Source organism: Nylanderia fulva, unplaced genomic scaffold (genome assembly GCF_048542155.1).
Source record: "Nylanderia fulva isolate GAGA-0341 unplaced genomic scaffold, ASM4854215v1 Scaffold530, whole genome shotgun sequence".
Classification (NCBI taxonomy): Eukaryota; Metazoa; Arthropoda; class Insecta; order Hymenoptera; family Formicidae; genus Nylanderia; species Nylanderia fulva.
In genome coordinates this window covers 984-15740 of record NW_028190622.1, presented here as the reverse complement: position 1 = coordinate 15740, position 14757 = coordinate 984, and the positions used below count along the sequence as shown (strand labels likewise).

Here is a 14757-nt window from a genome sequence, read left to right as displayed (position 1 = left end):
CGCGCAAAGCGCGGTCCGAATAGAAAGGCTGGCTTTGAGGACCGCGCGAAGCGCGGTCCGAAAAGCTAGTGTGTTCATAAGTATAATAGAAAATACTACTAGCCTTGAAAAACTATGACATCTTGTGTTATTCATATATAGTACACAAAATAAAAATTATTATAAATGGAAAGAATAACAATACAAAGTATTTGAAAATATCAGACAAATTTTTAAATATATCTATCTGGGCCCTTGTAGCGGCATTATACGGATAAATTTTTGCTAATATTTTATTTGGCACATAATGCGTGCCTTCAAATTTACAAAAATAGCGACCTATTTCGTTATTATCGATCCATTTCGGCGTTGTTAAAATTATAGCGTCTAAAATATAAAAAAAATATTAGATTCATAATCACTAAGAAAAAGAAAAAAATAAATAAAATAAATAATAAAGAAATTATAATAAATTAAAATAAATATAAAAAATATAATAATTAAATAACGGAAACAAAATAAAGTATTATTTTATATCCCAGAAAATATTTTGCGCGCATATACCTAGCCATTGCATACTAAAACGGCTCATATTGCGCAAGCAAAACCTTATCCTAGTGCGTCGTCATAGTGATAGCAAATGCTAGCACACTTTGCACGCAATTTCATCTCGTTATAAGCATGCAAGATGAGCATATTCCACAAGCATATGGCTGTCACTATCACATCACTGGCATATTTTTGGCAATTTGATATCCATTTGCACGTAATTTGCTGGTGTATTAAATAATATATAAACTAAACATTTGCCTGCAATATGTACGACTAAATATATCTCACATGCGAAACTCAGGCAAGTTTTGTACACAGTTTATATGCATAATGCGCGCAAATTTTGCAGGCAACAACTGTTATCAGGAATTACATACAAAAAGATGAGTTTCGTATACTAAACAAATAAAAAAGTTTATATATATAATGATGCTCATACCTTCTTCTACTTTACGAAGTCTATTATCTTCAGTGAGAATAATGTAATATATTTGTTGATGTACAAATTTAATTGTTGCTGTAAATTCACGAAAAAATTGATACAACAACATTGCATATCGATTCACGTTCCATGTATTGTCTAAGTTCTGTGTAACGTCTAAAGAGATTGTATCACTTCTATCAATATCATATCTGTCCCATCCGACGATCACACCCACCTCTTTACCTATAATTATAATTATATGATTATACCTAATCTATAATAAAATTCAATCTATATTCATAATAAAATAACTATATATGATTTGTCACCATGTTTAACTATCATCCCAACAGCAAACTTTACATTCTCTGGCCTTCTATACGATTTCTTTTTTTTTAACCGTTTATTTCGTAGATGCCGCTAAAAAAAGTAAGATCTAATTTGATTTGCTTATTCTTTTTATACAATTCGTAAATATTGCCTTTTTTGGCAATCAGTTTGCTACCTGAATAGTGTTAACATACCTGATGATTTGATATTTTACATAAATTATAAATAGTATAATATGTATGTGTTCCATCTACGTTCCCCAAACAAAGATGAAAGCGCTGTACTAATAAGGACAACATCTGAAAAAAAAAATTTAAACTTATACAAAAATGAAATGAGATCTGATTATAAAAATAAAAAATATGAGAGATTGTGTAATAATCCCTGCTGCCTATATTATCACGTGTAAAGCATATTTCATTGATTAATCTATTTGCCATAGTTATGAAAGTATATTATAATTAGTGTTAAGAAAATTCATATACAATGTATATAATTGTCAACCTCTTCAGGTTTTAGTATAAAGTCTGCCAAGGTATTTCCACAGATCATCATAAACAGCAATTGTATGTGAAAACGTTTCGGGAATTCTTTAAAAGTTATATCGTAACATCTTGCATTTTCAAACCTATTTATAGCACTGCAAACAATATAGAATTATAATATATGTGTATGCAATATATTAGAAATGCCGAAATGTTCAATTAATTTCAATTCTAATTTATACTTACTATTTTGGCATCCAAAATATATAGTATTCGTCGATTGCTAACTCTTCCTTAATTAAAACGCAACGTAAACCAAGTCTCCTGGCCACGCTTTCATATATTATTAATAAAATTGTTTTCTGGCCACATTTATTTTTTAACACCTTTGTCAATATTATAATACAACATTAATTTGTGCGAAAGTAATTTTAAGATATAACAACCATGACCATGCGCGCAGCATGTTAAAAGAGTTGGTTATAATATATTTTAATAAATATAAATATATTCAAATAAATTTAAATTTTATTATCGATAGAAATAACTTACGTTATCTATACAAAGGTTTTCCACATTTCTGTCTGTCCATTGGCATAGTCGAAAGTTTAATTTACCAAAAATATATTCCTCGAGTGTATCCATAATCTGCGTACTTTCTGCTTCGTCCCAATAATTATCATCGATATTGTTGTTTCTCCAATAGGAAAAATTCTCAGCCGACGTCGAGAATATCGAATGGTTGGGATGTTTTTCTCTAAGACAATTTAAAACTTCTTCTGCAATACTATCTAATGATGATTTTACATATTCGTAAAATATATCCTTTTCAGGTTGCATACGTTGAATCGCAATAGTTGCAACTTCTTCCATTAGTTGCTTTCTTCGAGATTTCTTTCTGAATTTTTTCAGTTTCTCTCTCACAAAGCATAAACTCATATAAAGAAATAATTCTTTATTGATATATATTTCAGTTAGATCGCAATCAATTCTCCTAAAAAATTATCATATTAATTGTATGATAAATTATACATATATTAGGCTACAAATAGAACGATAATATGTGTATACATGTATATATATATATATATATATATATATGTATATATTAAAAATTCTATACCGTGAAAATTGTGTAAAAGACTTTTTCAATTCATCAATGAAAAAATAATATTTTATGGTGTTTTCAGGTTTTTAAATAATTTCATCAAATTTATCTGTACAAAATATTTCGTCAAATCCTCTTCTATTATTGAGTGAATCGTAATTATAGTTATGTATAATTTCAGATATACAATTTTTTAATTCTCTCATACAATTTACGCCTGTTTCTATAAAGTTTACAATTTTTTGATCCTTTCCTTCGTTCTCTTCAAATTCATTCTCATTTTCTTTAAATAGTGTGTCATAAAATATCTTCACAGAAGACCATCTGAAAATGAAACAAATTATATTTTAATAATTCTTTGTAAATTTCTTTGACAAGATTCTCATAATACTGACTGCTTAATCTGAAGATGATTTTCGGTGGGAATTTTATCGAAAGATACGGGAAAAACATTGAAAAATTCTACAATTAGAGATATCATGAATAATTGTTATTATATCTTCGAAATTATACATTAATCCTAGAATTTTTTTTGGTATTTCCAAGTTTCTCGTCATAAATGCCTATACAATTCACAGTCAGAATGAAAAAAGAATTGCAAAGAGGAATTACCTGTGAAGAAACTTTCTTTCCTTAAAACTGTCATATTTGGCTGCAAACTGGAAACGCTTGCACACACATCTGAAGCTAATTATGTCTTCAATAGTGATATCACTAGACCCAAGAATGATATCTATCACCTCGTTAGGTAAATCCATTATTGTCGTCATTATAAAAAAAATTTTAGTGAAACACGAGGCTGTAATAGAAATTTAAATAGCAACAAACTATTTGTGTAATTAATTTTCTGCTGGCAAATATACGAAATTTGCAGTATGTGATACTGCATACGTATTTAACAATTGCAGAAAGTACAAGCACGTGTTTCACCTGATCACTACATATAGTTTCCACGACTGAGTGTGGATTGTAAGACGTCCCAGCCAGAAATGTTAAATCGACGTCGAATCGACGTGGAATCGATGTCAAATCGATGTCAAATTGGTCGAATCGATATCGATTCGACGTCTTTTCGACCGATTATTTACTGACTGGGGTTGGTCAGGCATTGATCAAGTAAAAATTTTAAAATAAGAATGATTTTAAAATTTTTACCTGACCAACGCAACGGTCTGGACCTTATGTGTTGGGCTCAATATAGATCCTTTTTCCATGGCGCTTTATAATCACAAAAGGAAAACGGAATTCAAAAACAGATGACACATTATTTCCTTTTTACATTTGCGTTCTAAAAATAGAAAAAGATAGAGAACTATAGAATAGCAATATACAATTTAGATTCTTAAAGATATTCTATTGTAAATCGAGGCAATACTATGTTAGACAAACAAATTTGTTCAGGCTGTACAATTAGCGTCAGCAGTAAATGCTCTTATTATTTTACCAACAAAATTTTATAACAATTAAAAATATCTTTTAAAACCTCATATGAGGAAAATTATTAAATGAATAAAACGAGAACTTATACATACGTATGTATATATACTTTTATTAAATTAACACAAAATAATTTGTTTAATTATTTACTTCATTCATCTGTGCTAACCGCTTTTCAACAATTGCTTTCATAAACTAATCAATTTAAATTTTTTTACGGGCTTAATAAATTATTCTTACTACAAAGTTAATATACTGAAGCGTTATATTGAGTATACAGTAATAAAGAAATATTCGCAATTAATTGTCCTGAAAAATTTACATATAAATTTAGGATATAACTATATTTCATGTGTAGATGTGTGTATGTTTGTGTATGCGCGTGCATTCATGCGAATATACGAGCGGAAGTGCATGTGTGCATACATATGCATGCGTGAGTGTTGCGTGTTTGTTTGCCGTGTGTAAGAGACCTTTTTCTGCTGATACATGCACAGACGCATACACACACGCATACACATACACACATATACCAAAATTTACCAAAATTACTTTATTAAGAACATTGAGGAACATTGAGAATTAGTTTAAATAAAATCTAACACATTACATTTTATATTGAAAGATACTGTCCATATAAAGATACTTTATGTATAAATTATATGTATTTAATGATACTTTATAAATAAAGTATCTTTCAAAATATGAAATGTATGTGTGTATTAGATTTTATATTAAATGGCGTGTGTATGTGATTAGTATTATAAAGTAAAATATTTAACTATAAACTTTTTGATGAATTTTGTGAATCAAAGTTTTCTATAATTATATACTTATTTATATAATATTATTTTTATATCTTTCGTGTAAATTTCGGCCGTTCTACGGGTGGCTCAAGGCGAAGTAAAATTTCTCCTTATTACAATTTTTATTATCCTGTATTATTACTCATCTTTTGTCTTAAATACATTTTTTGTAAAAAAACCAAAAATTAATTGAATAATCAAGAAAATGTACTTAAAACATACACACAAGCAAAATATTATTAAAGAAATTATAATAAACATTTTCTACAATTCTATGAAAATTTTGTAACTATTTATTTTTCGTTTATATTAAAAATACATTAAAAGTTTATAAAAGACAGTTTATACAAAAAGTTTATAAGAAATTAATAAAAAGGTAAAAATTTAAATATAGGTGATAATTATAAAAAGTCAATAGTAAAAAATAAAAGTTTACAAATACATATTGTATATATAAAAATATTGAAAGAATTATTTTTATTGTGAAAAGCTATTTTAAAAATGCACATTTTCGTTTTCCTATTTTAAATGGGTGTCTCAAAAGCATTTTGCATTTTGCATTTTGAAATGAAAAACTTCCATTTATTTTACATTATCTATCATAAATGAGTTTAAACCCCCATTTTGTATAAATCAATTTGATTTTGATAATAATAGATTCATTATAAGACAGAGAAACATAATATACCATTTTCATAACACATGTGTGTACATAACAATAATAGAAAACATTGCTTGCCTTGAAAAACTATGGAATCATATGTTATTAATATATACAAAATTAAATATATTATAAATGAAATGAATGACAATATCAAGAATCTGAAAAACAATCAAAGATCAAACATTGTTTCAGCAATTTCTATCTCGGCTTCTGTAGCGGCGTTATACGGATAAATTTTTGCTAACATTTTATTTGGCACATAATGCGTGCCTTCGAATTTACAAAAATAGCGACCTATTTCGTTATTATCGATCCATTTCGGCGTTGTTAAAGTTATAGCGTTTGAAATAAAAAATAATAATTAAATTCATAATCACTAAGAGAAAGAAAGGAATAAATGAAATAAATAATAAAGAAATTATAATAAATACAATAAATATAAAACATATAATAATAAAATAACGGAAACGAAATAAAGTATTATTTTATATTCCAGAAAACATTTCGCGCGCAAATATATACCTAGCCATTACATACTAAAGCAGCTCATATGGCGCAAGCAGAACTTTATCCTAAAGGGTCGTCATAGTGATAGCAAATGCTAGCACACTTTGCACGCAATTTCATCTCGTTATAAGCATGCAACATGAGCATATTCCACAAGCATATTGCTGTCATACTATCACATCACTGGCATATTTTTGGCAATTTGATATCCATTTGCACGTGATTTGCTGGTGTAATAAATAATACATAAGCTAAACATTTGCGTGAAATATGTACGACTAAACATATCCCACATGCAAAACTCGGGCAAATCTCGTACACAGTTTATATGCATAATGCGCGCAAATTTTGCACGCAAAAACTGTTATCAGAGATTACATGCAAAGAGATGAGTTTCGTATACTAAATAAATAAAAAGGTTTATATATATAATGATGCTTATACCTTCTTCTACTTTGCGAAGTCTATTATCTTCAGTGAGAATAATGTAATATATTTGTTGATGTACGAATTTATATGTTGCTGTAAATTCACGAAAAAATGGATCCAACAACATTGTATATTGATTCACGTCTAAAAAGATTGTATCACTTCTATCAATATCATATTTGTCCCATCCGACGATCACACCCACCTCTTTACCTATAATTATAATTCTATAATTATTTCTAATCTATATATCCATAATAAAATAACTATATATGATTTGTCACCATGTTTAACTATCATTCCAACTGCAAACTTTGCATTCTCTGGCCTTCTATACAATTTCTTTTTTTTTAACCGTTCATTTCGTAGATGCCGCTAAAAAAAATAAGATCTAATTTGATTTGCTTATTTTTTTTATACAATTCGTAAATATTGCTTTTATTGGCAGTCAGTTTGCTACCCGGATAGTGCTAACATACCTGATGAAGTGTAAATATTCCACATAAATATAAAGTATAAATTGTATGTGTTCCATCTACGTTCCACAAATATAAATCAAAGCGCCGTACTAATAAGGACAACATCTGAAAAAAAAATTTAATCTTATACAAAAATGAAATGGGATCTGATTATAAAAATAAAAAATATGAGAGATTGTGTAATAATCCCTGCTGCCTATTATCACGTGTAAAGCATATTTCATTGATTAATCTATTTGCCATAGTTATAAAAGTATATTATAATTAATGTTAAGAAAATTCATATACAATGTATGTAATTGTCAACCTCTTCAGGTTTTAGTATAAAGTCTTCTAAAGTATTTTTACGGTTCATCATAAACAGCGACAATTGTTTGTAAAGACATTTCGGGAATTCTTCAAAGGTTATATCGTAACATCTTGCATTTTCAAACCTATTCATAGCACTGCGAACAATATAAAATTATAATATATGTGTGTATGCAATATATTAGAAATGCCGAAATGTTCAATTAATTTCAATTCTAATTTATACTTACTATTTTGGCATGCAAAATATATAGTATTCGTCAATTGCGAACTCTTTCTTAATTAAAACGCAACGTAAACCAAGTCTCCTGGCCACGCTTTCATATATTATTAATAAAATTGTTTTCTGGCCACATTTATTTTTTAACACCTTTGTCAATATTACAATACAACATTAATTTGTGCGAGAGTAATTTTAAGATATAACAAACATGGCCATGCGCGCAGCATGTTAATAGAGTTGGTTATAATATATTTTAATGAATTTAATATATTCAAATAAATTTAAATTTTATGATCGATAGAAATAACTTACGTTATCTATACAAAGGTTTTCCACATTTCTGTCTGTCCATTGGCATAGTCGAAAGTTTAATTTACCAAAAATATATTCCTCGAGTGTATCCATAATCTGCGTACTTTCTGCTTCGTCCCAATAATTATCACCGATATTGTTGATTCTCCAATAGGAAAAAGTTTCAGCCGACGTCGAGAATATCGAATGGTTGGGATGTTTTTCTCTAAGACAATTTAAAACTGCTTCTGCAATGCTATCTAATGATGATTTTACATATTCGTAACATATATCCTTTTCAGGTTGCATGCGTTGAATCGTAATAGTTGCAACTTCTTCCATTAGTTGCTTTCTTCGAGATTTCTTTCTGAATTTTTTCAATTTCTCTCTCACAAAATTAATATAAAATAAAAAGAAATAAAAAATTTTAGTTAAAAAAACTGGGCGCGCTGCAATGAGTTTAAAAGTAACAATTTAATTTTAATATCATTAGAATATTATTTAGCAGCGCGCCCAGTTTTTTTAACTAAAATTTTTTTATTTCTTTTTATTTTATATTAATTTTAAATTTGCATAAGTTTTTAAATTTTAATTTTTTATAAAAATGTTTATTTATTCGCGCAATAATTGGACATTACTTTTTGTAGAGATATTAATTTTAGAACATAAATTTTTGTCAATTGATAGATTTTTTTACTTAAAAATACTTTTTTGTTTAACACTTTTTCACATGGCGCATGGACTTGGCATCTTGTTTATCTTTTTTTTTAAAAGATAAGTTTTTTTTATGGTACAATTCTACATTTGCAAATTTAAATTTTTATTGATTCATTATACGACTCTATATATGTCTGCAACTTTAATTTTCCACTGGTACAAGTTTCTACTTTCACTTGGCGCAATTTTTTTTTTATTTCATTACTTTTGTTACGATTGTACATGGGTTTATAATCGATAATTTTTCATACAATTCTATTGTACATGGGTTTGCAATGGATAATTTTTGTTAATGGCGTGCCCTTAACTGGTCGCCTTTTTTTACCTTTTTTTAATTATACATACATTAGGCTACAAATAGAACGATAATATGTGTATACATATATATATATATATATATATATATATATGTATATATTAAAAATCCTATACCGTGAAAATTGTGTATAGAACTTTTTCAATTCAACTTTAAAAATAATATTTTAGGATGTTTTTAGGTTTACAAATAATTTCATCAAATTTATCTGTGCAAAATATTTCGTCAAATCCTCTTGTATTATTGAGTGAATCATAATAATAATTATGTAAAATTTGAGATATATAATTTTTTAATTCTCTCATCAAGAGACACGGTAGTGTCTCGCGACCAGTTAAGGACGTAGCCGAGACACCGTGTATCTTAACGCGAGTCGGACATTTGAGTCTTTATAATATTTCGAATTCTCAATAACGGCTGAAGCAATCGAGTTTATACTAGACTTAATCGATAGATTGAGTTTGAATTATATAATAAAAGTGTCTTTATTTCTGCTCTACGTGATTTGTAAGCAGAGATATATAATTGCAAAGTCGAAATATGAAAAATTTCTTTTAAGAAACGTCCCCGTCATCATTGTCATCATCGACCACGCAAACATAGTAGTATCGTGCTACACGTATTCACACGTATACAACACATGCGCACACATATATCACACGTACACAACACATAAATAGATGCATGTATTGGAAATGTCCATCTCGCACGTTTTACAACAGACGGCGATAGTTGCCCTCCGCTATATTGACAGCGTGCGGGGTTAGATATTTTCAATCAATCAACGTGCGGGGTTAGATATTTTCAATTTCAATTTTTACATTCAATTTTAATGTTATTATTTGCAAATTTATGGTCATAATATTTCAATAATATTTCAATTATATAAATGCCTATGTATGAGTATGCATATATTTTTAATAATAGTTGCCCTCCGCTATATTGACAGCGTGCGGGGTTAGATATTTTCAATTTCAATTTTTACATTCAATTTTAATGTTATTATTTGCAAATTTATTGTCATAATAATTTATGTGCAAGTTTACAGTCTGTGATACAAAATCAGATATTTTGCTATTATTTCAATAATATTTCAATTATATAAATGCCTATGTATGAGTATGCATATATTTTTAATAATTTTCTTAATTAGCTTCTATATTTTTTCAGTTGTACATCAAGCAGGTAGCATTATCAGCTCACTTGTGAGCATGGGTTGGGCAATGGCTAGTTATCATCGCAGCATTCGATTAGCTTAACAAGATAAATCTAATATCAGTGCTATAGGAACTATTTTACAATTTTTCTGGCATTTTCTTATTGCAGGTACATATATATCCAATAATTAATATACAAAATTAAATATTATTCATCACACACTTTGTATCAAAATAATATATTTTTTAAAATTTATTTTAAATTTATTTAATCATTTTTATCATTGTGATTGTAGTGGCAAGGATCTTATTGCTCAGTGTCATTGCAAGCATCTGGCCTGTATATACCATAATATATTGTGTAATACATTGGCTAAGTATGACAATATAGATTTTGATAGATTCCCATGGAATATTGGAATTTTGTCGGACTTACAGTCATCCACCACATATGCAGCCTACAATTAAAGAACGCATTTATTCCATATGATTTGCTTCTGTTATTGGAATATTTAAAATAAAAATTTTATTAATAAATTTCGATGAAATAATTTATAAGAGGTTGAAGAAACTATGAAACAAATTCAGTCTCATAAAAGGGTAGTTGGAACAATAGTGGTGAATGCAGAAGGTATTACATGAGATCATTGACATGATTTACTTGTAGTTGTAAACAAAAATTTATAAAATTATATTTGTTTTAGGTATTCCTATAAAGTCAACATTAGATAATACGACAACAGTTCAATACGCAGGTTTGATAAGTCAATTGTCAGATAAAGCTCGTTCTGTAGTACGTGACTTGAATCCAACAAATGATTTAACTTTCTTGCGCATACGTAGCAAAAAACATAAAATTATGATGGCACCAGATAAAGAATTCATATTAATAGTAGTACAAAATCCAGTTGATTGATATTTAAAAGAAACAAAAATATATTTCAAAGTTAAGATTTATTTTTTTGGTTGTTAATTTAATCTGTATGCTACATTGGATGTTAATATCTATTCAATTAAATAAAGAAAAATAAAAGAATAAAGCTTAAAAATTATACAAAATGCAGTATTTAATTACTAATTTAACAAATTATGAACTTTTAGAGTTTTTAAATAGTGCTTTCTTCTTTGGTAACAATATTATATTTTTAAGTTTGATAATTATGAAAATATGTATACAGGGTTTGTCCGGAAAGTAATGCGTCGCATTTTTTTGTGACGCGACTATACATCGCAGAGCGATGGGACCGGTTGGGGAGGAAGGGGGGTACCCTTAGCTTTCCAACGGTAGGTCGCTCAATTGTTTCCATGCGCTTGGAGGGTTAGGACGGCTTATTCTGTGAACCTCTGCTTAGTGGTCGCGTCGAACTTGTGATGGAGAGAACGATAGAGCAACGCTATGCGATAAAGTTTTGCGTGAAGCTGGACAAGACGCCGCTGGAAACTTTTGAAATGCTCAAGAAAGTTTGGCCCCGGCGGACTTTTTTTTATTTCCTCGGCTGAAAAGGGAGCTCAAAGGACAACAGCTCGAGTCGGTTGACAACGTACAAGCTACTTCGACGGCCTCCCTGAACAGCATCCCAGTCAAGGAGTTCCAGAAATCTTATGACGCATGGAAATCGCGTTGGCAAAAATGTATTGACGCAGAAGGGTCATACTTCGAACAATTTTAAGTTGTTTTACCTATGCGATCAATAAATTCTTTTTTAAAAAAATGCGACGCATTACTTTCCGGACAAACCCTGTATATAGTAATTCATGGCATGTTTATTCTTGTATTTAATACAATTATAAATGTACATTTCTCATCAATAAAATATCACAGTATCTTTTTTATAATTTAATTTTAATATTGAGATTGTTTTTATTCAGTGGAAAAAAAAATGTGTAGTTGGTCCCTATTAATTATACATACATATAAGAGTGTCGCACAAATAATTCTATGCAGTCTTTTTAAGATAATATAAAAATACTTATAATATAATCAATTAAAATACATATAATCAAAATTGTATGTATTAAAATTCAATAGCATATAAAAAAGATTTTTTAAAATTATATATATATAATAAAAATCCAACATTTTATATATATATATATATATATATATATATATAAATATATATTTATTTATTGTATATCATAAATATATATTTATTTATTTATATTTACCTATCTTTTTTTTATATATATGGTAGAAATACAATGTATGAGTTATTTTATTTTGCAAAATTTTTGAAAGTTAAACTATTAATTACAATGAAATTATTTCATATAATACCGAGATTCTTTTCATAATAAAGATTAAGAGAGAGTTAGATTTTATCATAAGATTTATAAAAGTCATAAGATAAGGTTAATTGCATATTGTATAGTTTATCTCTCATTTTTTAAAGTAAATAAATATCAAAGTTACATTGCTTGAACTGATGCGTTTGAAGTATGTTGTCTTTTTGAGGGATGCAAGACAATATAGTACAAAAGCATTGCTGTAATTCCCAAGAAAAAAGAAATGATACAAATAATAAAGATTATATTAAAGTACTAAGCCTCTTTAACTGCAGGAGGACAGCATATTGCCATAATAAATTTGCTGCAATATTTTCAAAAAAGCAGATAACATAGAAAGATAGATGTTTCCAAAATGTTTTGCTATCTACAGCATTGAGATATATAAAAATGTGAACTATGCCAATAACGAAAGCAAATAATATAAAATAAATGCGTTCTTTAATTGTAGGCTGCATATGTGGTGGATGACTGTAAGTCCGACAAAATTCCAATATTCCATGGGAATCTATCAAAATCCATATTGTCATACTTAGCCAATGTATTACGCAATATATTATGGTATATACAGGCCAGATGCTTGCAATGACACTGAGCAATAAAATCCTTGCCACTACAATCACAATGATAAAAATGATTAAATAAATTTAAAATAAATTTTTAAAAATATATTATTTTGATACAAATTGTGTGATGAATAATATTTAATTTTGTATATTAATTATTGGATATATATGTACCTAAAATAAGAAAATGCCAGAAAAATTGTATTTGCTTATTTATTTAAAGATGCTTATCATATACAAAAATGAATGATATAATCTCTAAAAACTCACCTTTAAAAAAAGGTAAAAAAGGCGACCAGTTAAGGGCACGCCATTAACAAAAATTATCCATTGCAAACCCATGTACAATAGAATTGTATGAAAAATTATCGATTATAAACCCATGTACAATTGTAACAAAAGTAATGAAATAAAAAAAAATTGCGCCAAGTGAAAGTAGAAACTTGTACCAGTGGAAAATTAAAGTTGCAGACATATATAGAGTCGTATAATGAATCAATAAAAATTTAAATTTGCAAATGTAGAATTGTACCATAAAAAAACTTATCTTATAAAAAAGAGATAAACAAGATGCCAAGTCCATGCGCCATGTGAAAAAGTGTTAAACAAAAAAGTATTTTTAAGTAAAAAAATCTATCAATTGACAAAAATTTATGTTCTAAAATTAATATCTCTACAAAAAGTAATGTCCAATTATTGCGCGAATAAATAAACATTTTTATAAAAATTAAAATTTAAAAACTTATGCAAATTTAAAATTAATATAAAATAAAGAGAAATAAAAAAATTTTAGTTAAAAAACTGGGCGCGCTGCTAAATAATATTCTAATGATATTAAAATTAAATTGTTACTTTTAAACTCATTGCAGCGCGCCCAGTTTTTTTAACTAAAATTTTTTATTTCTCTTTTATTTTATATTAATTTTAAATTTGCATAAGTTTTTAAATTTTAATTTTTTATAAAAATGTTTATTTATTCGCGCAATAATTGGACATTACTTTTTGTAGAGATATTAATTTTTTAGAACATAAATTTTTGTCAATTGATAGATTTTTTTACTTTAAAAATACTTTTTTGTTTAACACTTTTTCACATGGCGCATGGACTTGGCATCTTGTTTATCTTTTTTTTTATAAGATAAGTTTTTTTATGGTACAATTCTACATTTGCAAATTTAAATTTTTATTGATTCATATACGACTCTATATATGTCTGCAACTTTAATTTCCACTGGTACAAGTTTCTACTTTCACTTGGCGCAATTTTTTTTTTATTTCATTACTTTTGTTACGATTGTACATGGGTTTATAATCGATAATTTTTCATACAATTCTATTGTACATGGGTTTGCAATGGATAATTTTTGTTAATGGCGTGCCCTTAACTGGTCGCCTTTTTTTTACCTTCTTTTTTAAGGTGAGTACAAATTACGCCTGTTTTTATAAAGATACGATTTTTTTATCCTTTCATTTGTTCTCTTTAAATTCATCTCATTTTCCTTAGATTGTGTGTCATAAAATTTCTTTATCAAGAAGACCATCTGAAATAAAATAAAATATATTTTAATAATCTTTTGTAAATTTGTTGACAAAATTCTCTTAATATGTATTAACTCTGTAATGTAAAGGTGATCTTTGAGAAAAGTTTTACGGAGAATACGGAAAAAACGTCGAAAAATTTCACAACCAAAA

At 27.7% G+C, this 14757-nt stretch overlaps 2 protein-coding genes across 2 annotated transcripts; one reads left to right on the top strand and one right to left on the bottom strand.

Annotated features, from left to right (window-relative positions):
* Positions 1-572: 572 nt before the first annotated feature.
* Positions 573-2742, bottom strand: LOC146721181 (uncharacterized). The gene is made up of 7 exons (XM_085487322.1): positions 2323-2742; positions 2017-2156; positions 1790-1925; positions 1480-1584; positions 1285-1375; positions 971-1198; positions 573-753 (listed from the first exon to the last, which is right to left on the bottom strand). The coding sequence occupies exons 1-7, from the start codon at positions 2707-2709 to the stop codon at positions 707-709; spliced, it is 1134 nt and encodes a 377-aa protein (XP_085343448.1). The 5' UTR covers positions 2710-2742; the 3' UTR covers positions 573-706.
* A 6623-nt stretch (positions 2743-9365) lies between these two features.
* Positions 9366-11248, top strand: LOC146721180 (dynein light chain roadblock-type 2-like). The gene is made up of 4 exons (XM_085487320.1): positions 9366-9849; positions 10227-10382; positions 10510-10844; positions 10918-11248. Exons 3-4 carry the CDS (start codon positions 10787-10789, stop codon positions 11127-11129), a joined length of 270 nt encoding a protein of 89 aa, XP_085343446.1. The 5' UTR covers positions 9366-9849; positions 10227-10382; positions 10510-10786; the 3' UTR covers positions 11130-11248.
* The last annotated feature ends 3509 nt before the right edge of the window (positions 11249-14757 follow it).